We start from the raw sequence: 12,974 nt of genomic DNA, 5'->3' as shown, positions 1-12,974 counted from the left end.
CATTCGTGGTGCACTGGATGAAACGAGAAATATCTCAATGGGCCCATCGACGGGAATCGATCCTAGACCGACCGCGCATCAAGCGAGCGTTGTACCACTGGGCTACGTCCCGCCCCTTTTACCACTGGGATGTACATTAAAAGTATTATTAATACAAGTTTTAAATGGAGTAAAATTACTCAAAAGACTAACAAATCTTTAATAAACAGGATGATTATTTTTTAATGTATAATAATGTCCATTCTTTGCAATAAGCCTGTTGAGGGATGATAATGGTAAATCAGAAAATACAATATGTTATACAAGTCGTGAAAAGCTGGAACTCGCTTGTAAATTGGCAAAGGTTTCTTGTTTTGGCCATGTTAAAAATTAATTCTAGCATCTTAATATGCCTCACTCTCACTACTTTGACACAAAAAGACAGTTTCTTTAGAATTTTCATCAATTTGTAATCAGAACACGTAAATACATTTGTCCTATGAAGTCCTGTCTTTGTTTGTTGTTGGGTTTTTTGTTGGTTGTTTTTGTTTGGGTTTTTTTTGTGTTTTTTTTGTTTTTTTTTAGATATTTGCAACATTTGCATTCGCATTGTAACTGTGCACAGGGATATTTTATTGGGTGAACTTTTATTAAGTCAAAACTGAAACTCTAATGACGTCACACACATACCATTTGTATGGCGTTGTCATGACATTAGTATCTCAGACTCTATTAGAGTCTCGAGTCCAGCCTTTAACAGTTTTATAAGCACCAGGCCAGAAGTAGGCGACACTCAAGTCATCACTTGATGAAAGAGCCCGTCAACCACATCCCAATCATAATGCTGTGGTTGTGATAATCTTAACTTGGCCGAATGACTCTCTCAAAGTCGTCACTGCTGCCTAGTTGAAGATAGACCCTCAGAACCAGCTTACTACATCCGCCAGTTCTGTCCAAGGCAAATACAGCTAGCAGACATACGCTTCAAGGATGACACTTAAGGCTTTGAATGGTCTGTGTTACAACAAGCTGTGTGGGTGTCTGCATGCCGTTCTTGAATCACATCCCTGCATATCTTCAAGGATGACACTTAAGGCTTTGAATGGTCTGTGTTACAACAAGCTGTGTGGGTGTCTGCATGCCGTTCTTGAATCACATCCCTGCATATCTTCAAGGATGACACTTAAGGCTTTGAATGGTCTGTGTTACAACAAGCTGTGTGGGTGTCTGCATGCCGTTCTTTAATCACATCCCTGCATATCTTCAAGGATGACACTTAAGGCTTTGAATGGTCTGTGTTACAACAAGCTGTGTGGGTGTCTGCATGCCGTTCTTTAATCACTTCCCTACATATCTTCAAGGATGACACTTAAGGCTTTGAATGGTCTGTGTTACAACAAGCTGTGTGGGTGTCTGCATGCTGTTCTTTAATCACTTCCCTACATATCTTCAAGGATGACACTTAAGGCTTTGAATGGTCTGTGTTACAACAAGCTGTGTGGGTGTCTGCATGCCGTTCTTTAATCACTTCCCTACATATCTTCAAGGATGACACTTAAGGCTTTGAATGGTCTGTGTTACAACAAGCTGTGTGGGTGTCTGCATGCCGTTCTTTAATCACTTCCCTACATATCTTCAAGGATGACACTTAAGGCTTTGAATGGTCTGTGTTACAACAAGCTGTGTGGGTGTCTGCATGCCGTTCTTTAATCACATCCCTGCATATCTTCAAGGATGACACTTAAGGCTTTGAATGGTCTGTGTTACAACAAGCTGTGTGGGTGTCTGCATGCCGTTCTTTAATCACTTCCCTACATATCTTCAAGGATGACACTTAAGGCTTTGAATGGTCTGTGTTACAACAAGCTGTGTGGGTGTCTGCATGCTGTTCTTTAATCACTTCCCTACATATCTTCAAGGATGACACTTAAGGCTTTGAATGGTCTGTGTTACAACAAGCTGTGTGGGTGTCTGCATGCCGTTCTTGAATCACATCCCTGCATATCTTCAAGGATGACACTTAAGGCTTTGAATGGTCTGTGTTACAACAAGCTGTGTGGGTGTCTGCATGCCGTTCTTTAATCACTTCCCTACATATCTTCAAGGATGACACTTAAGGCTTTGAATGGTCTGTGTTACAACAAGCTGTGTGGGTGTCTGCATGCTGTTCTTTAATCACTTCCCTACATATCTTCAAGGATGACACTTAAGGCTTTGAATGGTCTGTGTTACAACAAGCCGTGTGGGTGTCTGCATGCCGTTCTTGAATCACATCCCTGCATATCTTCAAGGATGACACTTAAGGCTTTGAATGGTCTGTGTTACAACAAGCTGTGTGGGTGTCTGCATGCCGTTCTTTAATCACTTCCCTGCATATCTTCAAGGATGACACTTAAGTCTTTGAATGGTCTGTGTTACAACAAGCTGTGTGGGTGTCTGCATGCCGTTCTTTAATCACTTCCCTACATATCTTCAAGGATGACACTTAAGGCTTTGAATGGTCTGTGTTACAACAAGCTGTGTGGGTGTCTGCATGCCGTTCTTTAATCACTTCCCTACATATCTTCAAGGATGACACTTAAGGCTTTGAATGGTCTGTGTTACAACAAGCTGTGTGGGTGTCTGCATGCCGTTCTTGAATCACATCCCTGCATATCTTCAAGGATGACACTTAAGGCTTTGAATGGTCTGTGTTACAACAAGCTGTGTGGGTGTCTGCATGCCGTTCTTTAATCACTTCCCTACATATCTTCAAGGATGACACTTAAGGCTTTGAATGGTCTGTGTTACAACAAGCTGTGTGGGTGTCTGCATGCTGTTCTTTAATCACTTCCCTACATATCTTCAAGGATGACACTTAAGGCTTTGAATGGTCTGTGTTACAACAAGCCGTGTGGGTGTCTGCATGCCGTTCTTGAATCACATCCCTGCATATCAAGGATGACACTTAAGGCTTTGAATGGTCTGTGTTACAACAAGCTGTGTGGGTGTCTGCATGCCGTTCTTTAATCACTTCCCTACATATCTTCAAGGATGACACTTAAGGCTTTGACATGGTCTGTGTTACAAGGTCTTTGAAGTGTCCTAGCATGCCGTTCTTGGTCTGTGTTACAACAAGCTGTGTGGGTGTCTGCATGCCGTTCTTTAATCACTTCCCTACATATCTTCAAGGATGACACTTAAGGCTTTGAATGGTCTGTGTTACAACAAGCTGTGTGGGTGTCTGCATGCCGTTCTTTAATCACTTCCCTACATATCTTCAAGGATGACACTTAAGGCTTTGAATGGTCTGTGTTACAACAAGCTGTGTGGGTGTCTGCATGCCGTTCTTTAATCACATCCCTGCATATCTTCAAGGATGACACTTAAGGCTTTGAATGGTCTGTGTTACAACAAGCTGTGTGGGTGTCTGCATGCCGTTCTTTAATCACTTCCCTACATATCTTCAAGGATGACACTTAAGGCTTTGAATGGTCTGTGTTACAACAAGCTCTGTGGGTGTCTGCATGCCGTTCTTTAATCACTTCCCTACATATCTTCAAGGATGACACTTAAGGCTTTGAATGGTCTGTGTTACAACAAGCTGTGTGGGTGTCTGCATGCCGTTCTTTAATCACTTCCCTACATATCTTCAAGGATGACACTTAAGGCTTTGAATGGTCTGTGTTACAACAAGCTGTGTGGGTGTCTGCATGCCGTTCTTTAATCACTTCCCTACATATCTTCAAGGATGACACTTAAGGCTTTGAATGGTCTGTGTTACAACAAGCTGTGTGGGTGTCTGCATGCCGTTCTTTAATCACTTCCCTACATATCTTCGTCTACTTGTAATGGGGCGGGACGTAGCCCAGTGATAAAGCGCTCGCCTTATGCGCAGTCGGTCTAGGTCCCGTCGGTGGACCGTTTGGGATATTTCTCGTTCCAGCCAGTGCATCAAGACTAATATATCAAAAGCCGTGGTATGTGCTATCGTGTCTGTGGGATGGTGCATATAAAAGATCCCTTGCTACTAATGGGAAAAATGTAGCGGGTTTCCACCCTGAGACTATTATGTCAGAATTACCAAATGTTTAACAAAAACAAAACAAACTTTCTTCAACTTGTCAGAAAATCGACCAGTAACATCTGCTGATGCATAAACGACTAGCAATGCTGCACCTTATATGGGATCAAGGGTACTGTAGATGGTTTCAAGTTGTTTGACTCTAAGACGCCGCGCAAAATTCCTGTCACAAAATGTACCTTGACAAGAAATGGGACAATGTCTGATAGTTATCACACGAATGTCATTATTTTGGAAAGTAATTCAAATAGTCCCATTTGATATAAAAGTACGGAAAATAATGAAGAATGTCTCCTTCGTGTCTTCCTCTTCTTTAATACTTGAATGATTAATATGTATGCGAGTGGTTTCTGCATGGTCAAGCAATATTACCGAAACACTGTCTAGTTATCATAATTCTCTACAACTTTGTTTAGTGTTGATCTTTATAGTATATGAGATAGACTGATGTGTTTTTCGTGCTGGGGTGTCGTTAAATGTTCATTCTTTCATTCGTTCGTTCATTCTATGATAAATAGAGGATACTCCCCGAGTGTCTTGTGATATCATAAATTATGATATCACAACACACGGGGGGGGGGTATTATCTTTATCATCCATTATCATTCCTTTCATTTGCAACAATTGTAAACATTGTCAGTTATTGGATTGACACCAAACCACTATTTGGTGAAGAGGGGGCCTCCTGCTGCAAATAGTGCACGTGGTATGACAAATATTTAATATATTATGTTTCACATTTTTTTCAAGATAGGTCCAATTAACGAGCTACTAAATTCCAAACCTACACGTAGCTCCATATCTTTTCCTTTTCGACCAACCGTTCAAAATTGCGGCTAAATTCCTTCATCAAAATGAGCACCCATTCTCTTTGGCGTAATCCTACGGGACATGCCAAATTCCATAGCACCATACCACTGTGCCCAGGACAGACGTGCGCTACAATAGCTTGCTCTGAATGCGAACGTTAAACACTCTGGTCTTGGTATTGGTCTTTTTTTTTCAAGATCAAGTTAAGTACACTCGTATGTAGACAAATAGCGCCCTATTGTCCTCGAATTATCTCATTTGCTCTCCATCTTTTACCATGATTGTCTGTCTAGCTGATGAACAATTTTAGTTTGTTCACTGGATCCTATAATCACAGTTATAAACATCTCTAAAATAAAATTGTATAAATCCCTCTTGTCCAACCTCTGTCATCTTGTTGATGTCTTTCAGAGCTTGTTAACCACATTTATTAGCCGGTCAAATAAGATACTATAGCATATCATGGAGGGTATTGAGAAGCTTCGGTGGTGTCTTTACTCGTGAATTTACGTTAATACATTTACTGTTTTCATTCACTATGCTGTACAGCATGTTAACAACTACATCTTTTATTTCCAAAACAAGTGGAAGTCCAGATGGTTCAAATGAAACTGGTTTATGATCGTTATATATAGTAGTGTTGATATAAAGTGCTCCTACTAGCAGTAGCTAGTAGAAATTCCCCTATTAGCTCAGTTGATAGAGCGCTGGACTCTCTGGTTCGAATCCCCTCAGTGGAGGTTGATTTTTCTGTTACATATACATCTGGCAGAGGATATCAAAGGACATGGTATGTGCTATCCTGTCTGTGGAATGGTGCATATAAAAGATTCCTTGCTACTAATGGAAAAATGTAGCGGGATTCCTCTCTAAGACTATATGCCAAATCACCAAACGTTGACATCCAATAGCAATGATTAATAAACCAATGTGCTCTAGTGGTATCGTTAAACAAAACAAACTTTAACTTGCAGAGATGTACTTAAATATGTTTTGCATTTAGCAATGCTGTCAAAAAAAACCCCCAAAAAACAACCCCTTAAACCTTAAAAAAATATGGCGTTACGACATTTTACCACTTCCTGGCCCTGTGCTTATAAAACTTTTAAAGTCCAGACTCAATTTTAAATGACGTCAAACGCATACAATTTGTATGGCGTTGTCATGACAGTAGTGTCTCAGACTCTATTAGAGTCTCGAGTCTAGACTCTAAAAATTCTATAAGCACCAGGCTTGGTCCCCGTTTTACGAAGCGATTTTAGTGCTAAGATCAAGTTAAGAGCGTGCATTTAAGATGATGTTATCACTAAGATCGCTTCGTAAAACAAATATATTTTAATATTTTTGTTTAACTTTTCAGTACTTATAAATGATCTTATGTACTTTCCAAAACAAAATAGAATTGTTCTGCAATTTGTTTCAGTCTAACCAGTCTGACGAAAAACTGTGAAATCGGATTTATGGCGAAAGACAGGGAGTCGTAGACACTGGTGGCCATTTTGAAATCCAAGACGGTTTTCAATCATATTAACATGGCTGAATTAAAATTGTGTTTTACTCTTGGGCATTAAAAATATGTGTGTAGTCACCAAAATTAACATCACACGACATTCACATCTGGAGTGATGACAAAATTATAATCATATAAGCGACCATTTTGAAAACCAAGATGGCTTCCGTCTGACCACCCCAAGCTGCAATCATGGCTTTTGTTGTTCTACAATGTTTGTAAAAGGTACCTGAATAGGTGGGACGTTATATTATGACAGAGCGCACCTAACTAATTAGTGAGTTTGTCTACAGAATTACAACGTTATCGTTTCTACCAGATATATACACACCTGAGCCCGTATTTTTGAAATAACTATCTTAGCGCTACGAAATCGTAAATACATCGTAGACTCTGACGTCACTATGGCGTGTGCTGTAGTGACGTCATACCCTACGATGGTTTTACGATTTCGTAGCCGTTAAGATTGCTTCGAAAAATATGGGTCCTGAGTCCCGTTTTACGAAAAGAGAGAGAGAGAGAGAGAGAGAGAGAGAGAGAGAGAGAGAGAGAGAGAGAGAGAGAGAGAGAGAGAGAGAGAGAGAGAGAATGTGGGAAGGGGAGAAAGAGATAGAGAGAGAAGGATGGATGGAGTGTGTCTGTGGGGTGGGGTTGGTGGGTTGCCCCTACGCTCACTGATCTCTCAATAACCACTAACAACCGACCATCAACCTACTGTTCTGGACAGACAACCCACATAACTGGAATGCATGCCAAGGAATTGCATAGAAATCCAACAAAAACGAATAAACAAAAACAGCTGACACAGTGGATTTTTTCATAATAGTATATTCCAAACGCACAATTAAAATACACGATTTCAGTGTGATATAACTTATGTCATCAAACCAGAAATGAATATCATCCGTTTGGAAACGAACCTTGCCACATTGTAGTTGGTTTTTGTGTCGTAGTAGTAGTTGTGGTTGTAGTAGTAGTTGTTGTAGCTATAGTAGGTGGAAGAACTGCAAACACAAAAACGTTTTATGATTATTATTATTATTATTATTATTATTATTATTATTATATTCAAATTAACAATTGACATGATTTGCAAATGACATGCTTTTACATTCGTCTGAATTTATCCTTCGAATTGGAATTATTTTTGTTTGATTGGTGTTTTGTGTAGAAAATGCCATTATTTCATTTTAGTTTGGAATATTGAAAAATATACAGTGCTAGAACCCCTCCATATAACTGTAAATAAAAGTGAGTTGAGTCAAATAAATATTTTTAAAATTATTTCCGACCAAATTTAAAAAGCATTTAAAAATTGGTTTCAATCATGTTTTTTTTTTGTATAGTTCATATCGAGGGTTGACAAAAAAAAAGTGCTATGTCCATTATTTGCTAGAATTAGAATGCACCACTATTTCGCATTTATCTTTTTAATGCAGTTCTTTATAATTAAAAAAAACCCTCCCTTCTTTTCACATTAAAATTTTATTTTTAACCGTTAAAACTAGTAATTTAAGTCTTATATTTGAAAAATAACCATTTCGGGTATCAGCTTTTGATAATATGTTAATACACACTTTATGGCCCGTGGATCAAAATTTTGTCCGGTGACCTATGGTTTTCCAGTAATATAAGGATATCTTTACAATATGTGAAAATTTCAAGAAAGTGTAATGACTTTTAAATTTTGACCGAATAGTATCATTTCCCCTTAAACAATTGCAAAAGTGAAATTTTATAGCAATGAACTTTAAAGAAAACAATTATAATGTAATTTATTCTAAACAAGATGACACAATACCTGTACAAACACCACAGCTCCGCGGACAAACCCGCCGTTTCATGTATGGGAATGTGTCACACAAGTGTTTCCTGCGCATAGCATCGCAAGTCTTCTTTTTGAGAGGGTTATCTACACATGCTTCTAAAAGTTAACAAAAACAAAAAATTAATAAAATAAAAATGAATAAATAAATAAAATAAAATCACAATGTTTCGAGTCTTAGTACGTTTGTAATGAGTTACTGTTTGTCTAAAGGATTATGGATGAATAATGATATACTTACCATTTGTGATAACCAATAGCCGATGTGTATTTTGATGCATTCATTCATGCATCCATCCATTCATCCATTCATTCATGCATCCATCCATTCATTCATTCATTCATTCATTCATTCAAATAATGATGTCCTATGGTTTGTTACTGGATTTGTGTATTCTGTACAGTGAGATACTCTTTGAGAGAGAGAGAGAGAGAGAGAGAGAGAGAGAGAGAGAGAGAGAGAGAGAGAGAGAGAGAGAGAGAGAGAGAGAGAGAGAGAGTAATTATGTTCTATAATCTTTTGAAATTAAGGGATGGAACGTAACCCAGTAGTAAAGCGCTCACTTGATGCGCGGTCAGTCTAAGATCAATCTCCGCCAGTGGGCCCATCGGGCTATTTCTCGTTCCGACCAGTGCACCACGACAAGTATATCAAATCCCGTGGTATGTGTTATCCCGTCTGTTGAATGGTGCACATAAAAGATCAATTACTATGGTGCATAAGCAAGATTTGTAAGACTACATGAGTCAAAATTACCAATGTTTGACATTCAGTAGCCTATTATTAATAAATCAGTGTGCTCTTTTGGTGTCGTAAAAGAAAACAATTTTCTTTTTTTAACTTTTGAAATTATTTTTCAAAACTTGGAACGCAGTGTGCTCTAGTGTCATATTTTAATTTCAACTTGTTACTGATGTCATCAGACCGTAGTATTAAATTACTGGTTTAGATACAAACCTAGTGGTGCTGTAGTTGGTTCCCGTGTTGTAGTAGTTGTAGTAGTAGTTGAAGGGCATGCCGAAACAAACAAAAAAAAAGGTAAAAAGAAGAAAACCAAATATTATTATTATTATTTTAACAATTTCACGCTAAAAAGATCTGTAAAATTAGCTCTTACCATACATGTCAAAGTTTACAATGTTTTAATGAGTGGTTGGTTTTGTGCAAATAGTGCCAAATTATTTCACGTTACTTTTGAATATTGAAAAAATACAGTGTTAGAAAAAACCACAAAAAACTGTATAGTCCGTCCCATCATTCTATAAAAAATGTTTTTTGTAAATAATTTCAGTTTGGTTGACGTAAGAAGATAAGTAAAAGTGTTTTGGAAATAACAACAAAATACTATTTTGAAATAAATAATTTGTAGTAAATTTCATAGCTGGGAAAAAAAGTCATTCCCTGTGGGACGGACTACAGTTCAATAACTGACGTGTTCAGTGTTTTCGTTACACACTTATTGAGGTTATTAGTTCTTAAAGCAGCAGTCTCTCCGTATCATACTATAACATCATTTACTAATACAAAATACAAACGTAACTATAGTTTTAATAAACTGCTACGTTGTCGCTGTCAACCGCTATCGTCGACTGACTTCATACAACATACATCGCTGTCGTTGTGTTTTTAATCCTTTGCAATGTTCACAAAACAATTTAATTTAAAATAAAACAAATGAAAAACATCGAAGAATGGCGTACAGCACTGACGTAGGAAGCGGGGGGGGGGGGGGGTGGCAGGGGGACACAGGCCGGGGGGAACAGGAGGACACAGGCCCGTAGCGGGGGGGGGGGGGCAGGGGGCCCGCCCTCCCAATAATATTTTTGTTTTGTTGATAACCTTTACATTTCGACTGAATGTAAAAGTTGTAGCGAGACTAACGGATCGAGATTAACGGCGAGAGTTACAGTAACGGGCAAATAACTTTTGAATCATGCCCCCGGACCCCCAAATACCTCGCGCCTTCGGCGCTCGTTCAGTTGCCCCTCATCCCCAATAATGTCCACAATGCTACGGGCCTGGGACATGTGCCCCCCACTTTGCAGTTATATATGTGTGAGTGTGCATGTGTGTTGTGTCCCTACCCCCTCCCACGCAAGTTTTAGCACCTTCCTACGCCCGTGGTACAGTGATTATAAAAGTCATGTACGTGGTCTCTTTTAAATGGATAGATACATGTAGGGTCCACGGGAATAATCCACGATGTCACATGTTTGGTATTTTGAGATAATTGAAGTTTCAAGTTTACAACTCTGTAGTAATGCAAACGTGAAATATTTAGAAGATAACCATATATGGGTTTTTTAGATTTGCGGGTGTTATTGTCTATTTGATCCCGCAAATGTCAGTTGTGACCGAAGGCGTTAGCCCGAGGTTAAACATGAAACATTTGCCGGCATCAAATAGACAACAACACCCGCAAATCTAAAACCTCAATATGGGTATGTCCATTGTAAACTGAATCGTTTTTCTACGGAACTAAATGTGTATGGCTACAATCTAACTGTAGACCCTTGAACCGTCAACTTAGACTGTTCCAATTGCTAATAACGTCACTTTCAATTATACCAACAACCATCAACGACCCACCATAATTGAATATTTTTATTATAGAACATTTAGTGAAATATCTTAAAATATCAGTGAAATAAAAGTGTTATCAGTCACTCAGTGACGATAACACATTTTAGAGTGAACATTTCACTATTTCACACTAAAATGTGTTATCGTCACTGTAGAAAGTGTTATCTTCACTGTAAGAAAGCCGGAACTATTTTTTTGCTGGCATTTTAATAATAAAGGTAAATTGCCAAAAGTTATATAATAAATAGAAAATTTCATGTTTTTTGTCAAGTATGATTTAGGCGGCATTTCCTCGGTTTCTCTCCAATTCAACCAATATCAGCATTTCGATCGTCTTAATCATGAAGACACACCAAAAAGCCGTCTTAATGACAAGTCACGTGACCAAAATTACTTCGACACAATTGGCCAGACATCATCGCCAAGAGCTGTACGAATGACGTCAAAACAACTGGCGCGAACACGCAATTACGCTTGCCCTGCCCATATCAAGTAATGAACCTATGAAATGCCGTCTAAATCGGTTAGAAGGCAAAAGACGTTTCTTCAGAAATAAGAACGGACTCCGCTTCGCTCTGCCCCTTCTTATTTCTGAAGAAACGTTTTAATGCCTTCTAACCTATACTTATATCTCATCTCGTGAAGTTTGCAATCATATCACACTCGTCGCAGAAGCGCGACTCGTGAGAAATGATTGCAAACTTCATTCAATGAGATATAAATCATATTTGACAAAAACATGAAATATCCTCTATGTATTTCATTATGTTACTGTGAGCTTAACATACACGATCTTTATAACAATGACTGAAAATCACATGTTATTCCATTGTATTTTTATGTATTTCATAATATTAATATGGCGTGTGACTCACGGTGCATGTGACCACACATTATTTTAATTTAATTATTTACCACATTCTAGATAATCGACCAATATGTCAAAAGTGGGCAAGTTAGGTTATTCCCTTGGACCCTTCACATGTATTCAATGATAAATATTCTGGATGTAATACTGCTTTGAAAACAAGACACAAAACCTTTACAAACGCCACAGCTTCTCCGGCACAATATTTTCTTCTGATATGGAAATTTGTCACACAAGTGTTTTTCACGCAGAGCTTTGCAAGTCTTCCATTTGAGTGGATGATCAGCACACGGTTCTGAGAGTGAAACAAAGAAACACAAATTACAATGTTCTGAGAGTGAAACAAAGAAACACAAATCACAATGTTCTGAGAGTGAAACAAAGAAACACACATAACAGTGTTCTGAGAGTGAAACAAGAAACACAAATGACAATGTTCTGAGAGTGAAACAAAGAAACACAAATGACAATGTTCTGAGAGTGAAATAAAGAAACTCAAATCACAATGTTCTGAGAGTGAAACAAAGAAACTCAAATCACAATGTTCTGAGTGAAACAAAGAAACTCAAATCACAATGTTCTGAGAGTGAAACAAAGAAACTCAAATCACAATGTTCTGAGTGAAACAAAGAAACTCAAATCACAATGTTCTGAGAGTGAAACAAAGAAACTCAAATCACAATGTTCTGAGAGTGAAACAATGAAACTCAAATCACAATGTTCTGAGAGTGAAACAAAGAAACTCAAATCACTACGTTAGCTATGAATGATATTTATCTTGTATGCAACTGGTCTTATTGTGAACTACGATTTGTCAAGGTGATTTACGTTTATCATTTCTACCCATTATCTAAGAATAATGGTTTGCTGCTCGTCGCTGGTCTTGTATGTTCCAGTGACCAGTGTCGAACCCTGGACCATCACTTCCAATTGCTCATTATAGTAAACAACTCACCTTTAATTTGTGTAGAAGGGTCGAGCTCTAAAACAGCTGAAACGATATAAGAATATTACACATATATATATCGGTATATCTGAAGGGTGTATACTACCAAATCAAATCCCATAGACGACAATAGTAACATATGTGGCTAAAACTCCTACCTGCAACGTATCAACCGACATAAACGCCACGGATATAAATACTACCACCCCTTACACTTAAAGTGAATCAGAAAAAAATGGGGATCAAGCTGCTCGTTTCTGAGATAACGGGTAGCGTCTATGACTACCCTAGTTTCGCACAAAATTCGAGTACTTTTTTTTACAGGTACCCCATACATGTTTCAAGCACAAGGATACTTGACGCATTGGTACTAGATGAAATAAAATTGC

The 12,974-nt window shown here is 38.3% G+C and overlaps 2 protein-coding genes across 2 annotated transcripts in view; one reads left to right on the top strand and one right to left on the bottom strand.

Moving 5' to 3' along the window:
- The window catches only part of LOC121370477 (leucine-rich repeat-containing protein 74B-like), a 71,766-nt gene that overhangs the window by 35,133 nt on the left and 23,659 nt on the right, over positions 1 to 12,974 (top strand). The gene's annotated exons all lie outside the window — the stretch shown is intronic.
- The window catches only part of LOC121370480, a 10,478-nt gene continuing 4,662 nt past the window's right edge, over positions 7,159 to 12,974 (bottom strand). Inside the window, exons 3-7 of the mRNA XM_041495735.1 lie at positions 12,595 to 12,630; positions 11,812 to 11,934; positions 9,146 to 9,154; positions 8,164 to 8,286; positions 7,159 to 7,366 (exon numbers count right to left, since the gene is read on the bottom strand). Coding sequence (XP_041351669.1) covers positions 7,263 to 7,366; positions 8,164 to 8,286; positions 9,146 to 9,154; positions 11,812 to 11,934; positions 12,595 to 12,630 — 395 coding nt within the window. The 3' untranslated portion in view covers positions 7,159 to 7,262. The remainder of the gene's footprint in view (positions 7,367 to 8,163; positions 8,287 to 9,145; positions 9,155 to 11,811; positions 11,935 to 12,594; positions 12,631 to 12,974) is intronic.

Source organism: Gigantopelta aegis, chromosome 4 (assembly GCF_016097555.1).
Source record: "Gigantopelta aegis isolate Gae_Host chromosome 4, Gae_host_genome, whole genome shotgun sequence".
NCBI classification, from domain to species: domain Eukaryota; kingdom Metazoa; phylum Mollusca; class Gastropoda; order Neomphalida; family Peltospiridae; genus Gigantopelta; species Gigantopelta aegis.
The sequence above is the reverse complement of the archived record's forward strand: the minus strand, read 5'-3'. Positions and strand labels throughout refer to the sequence as shown.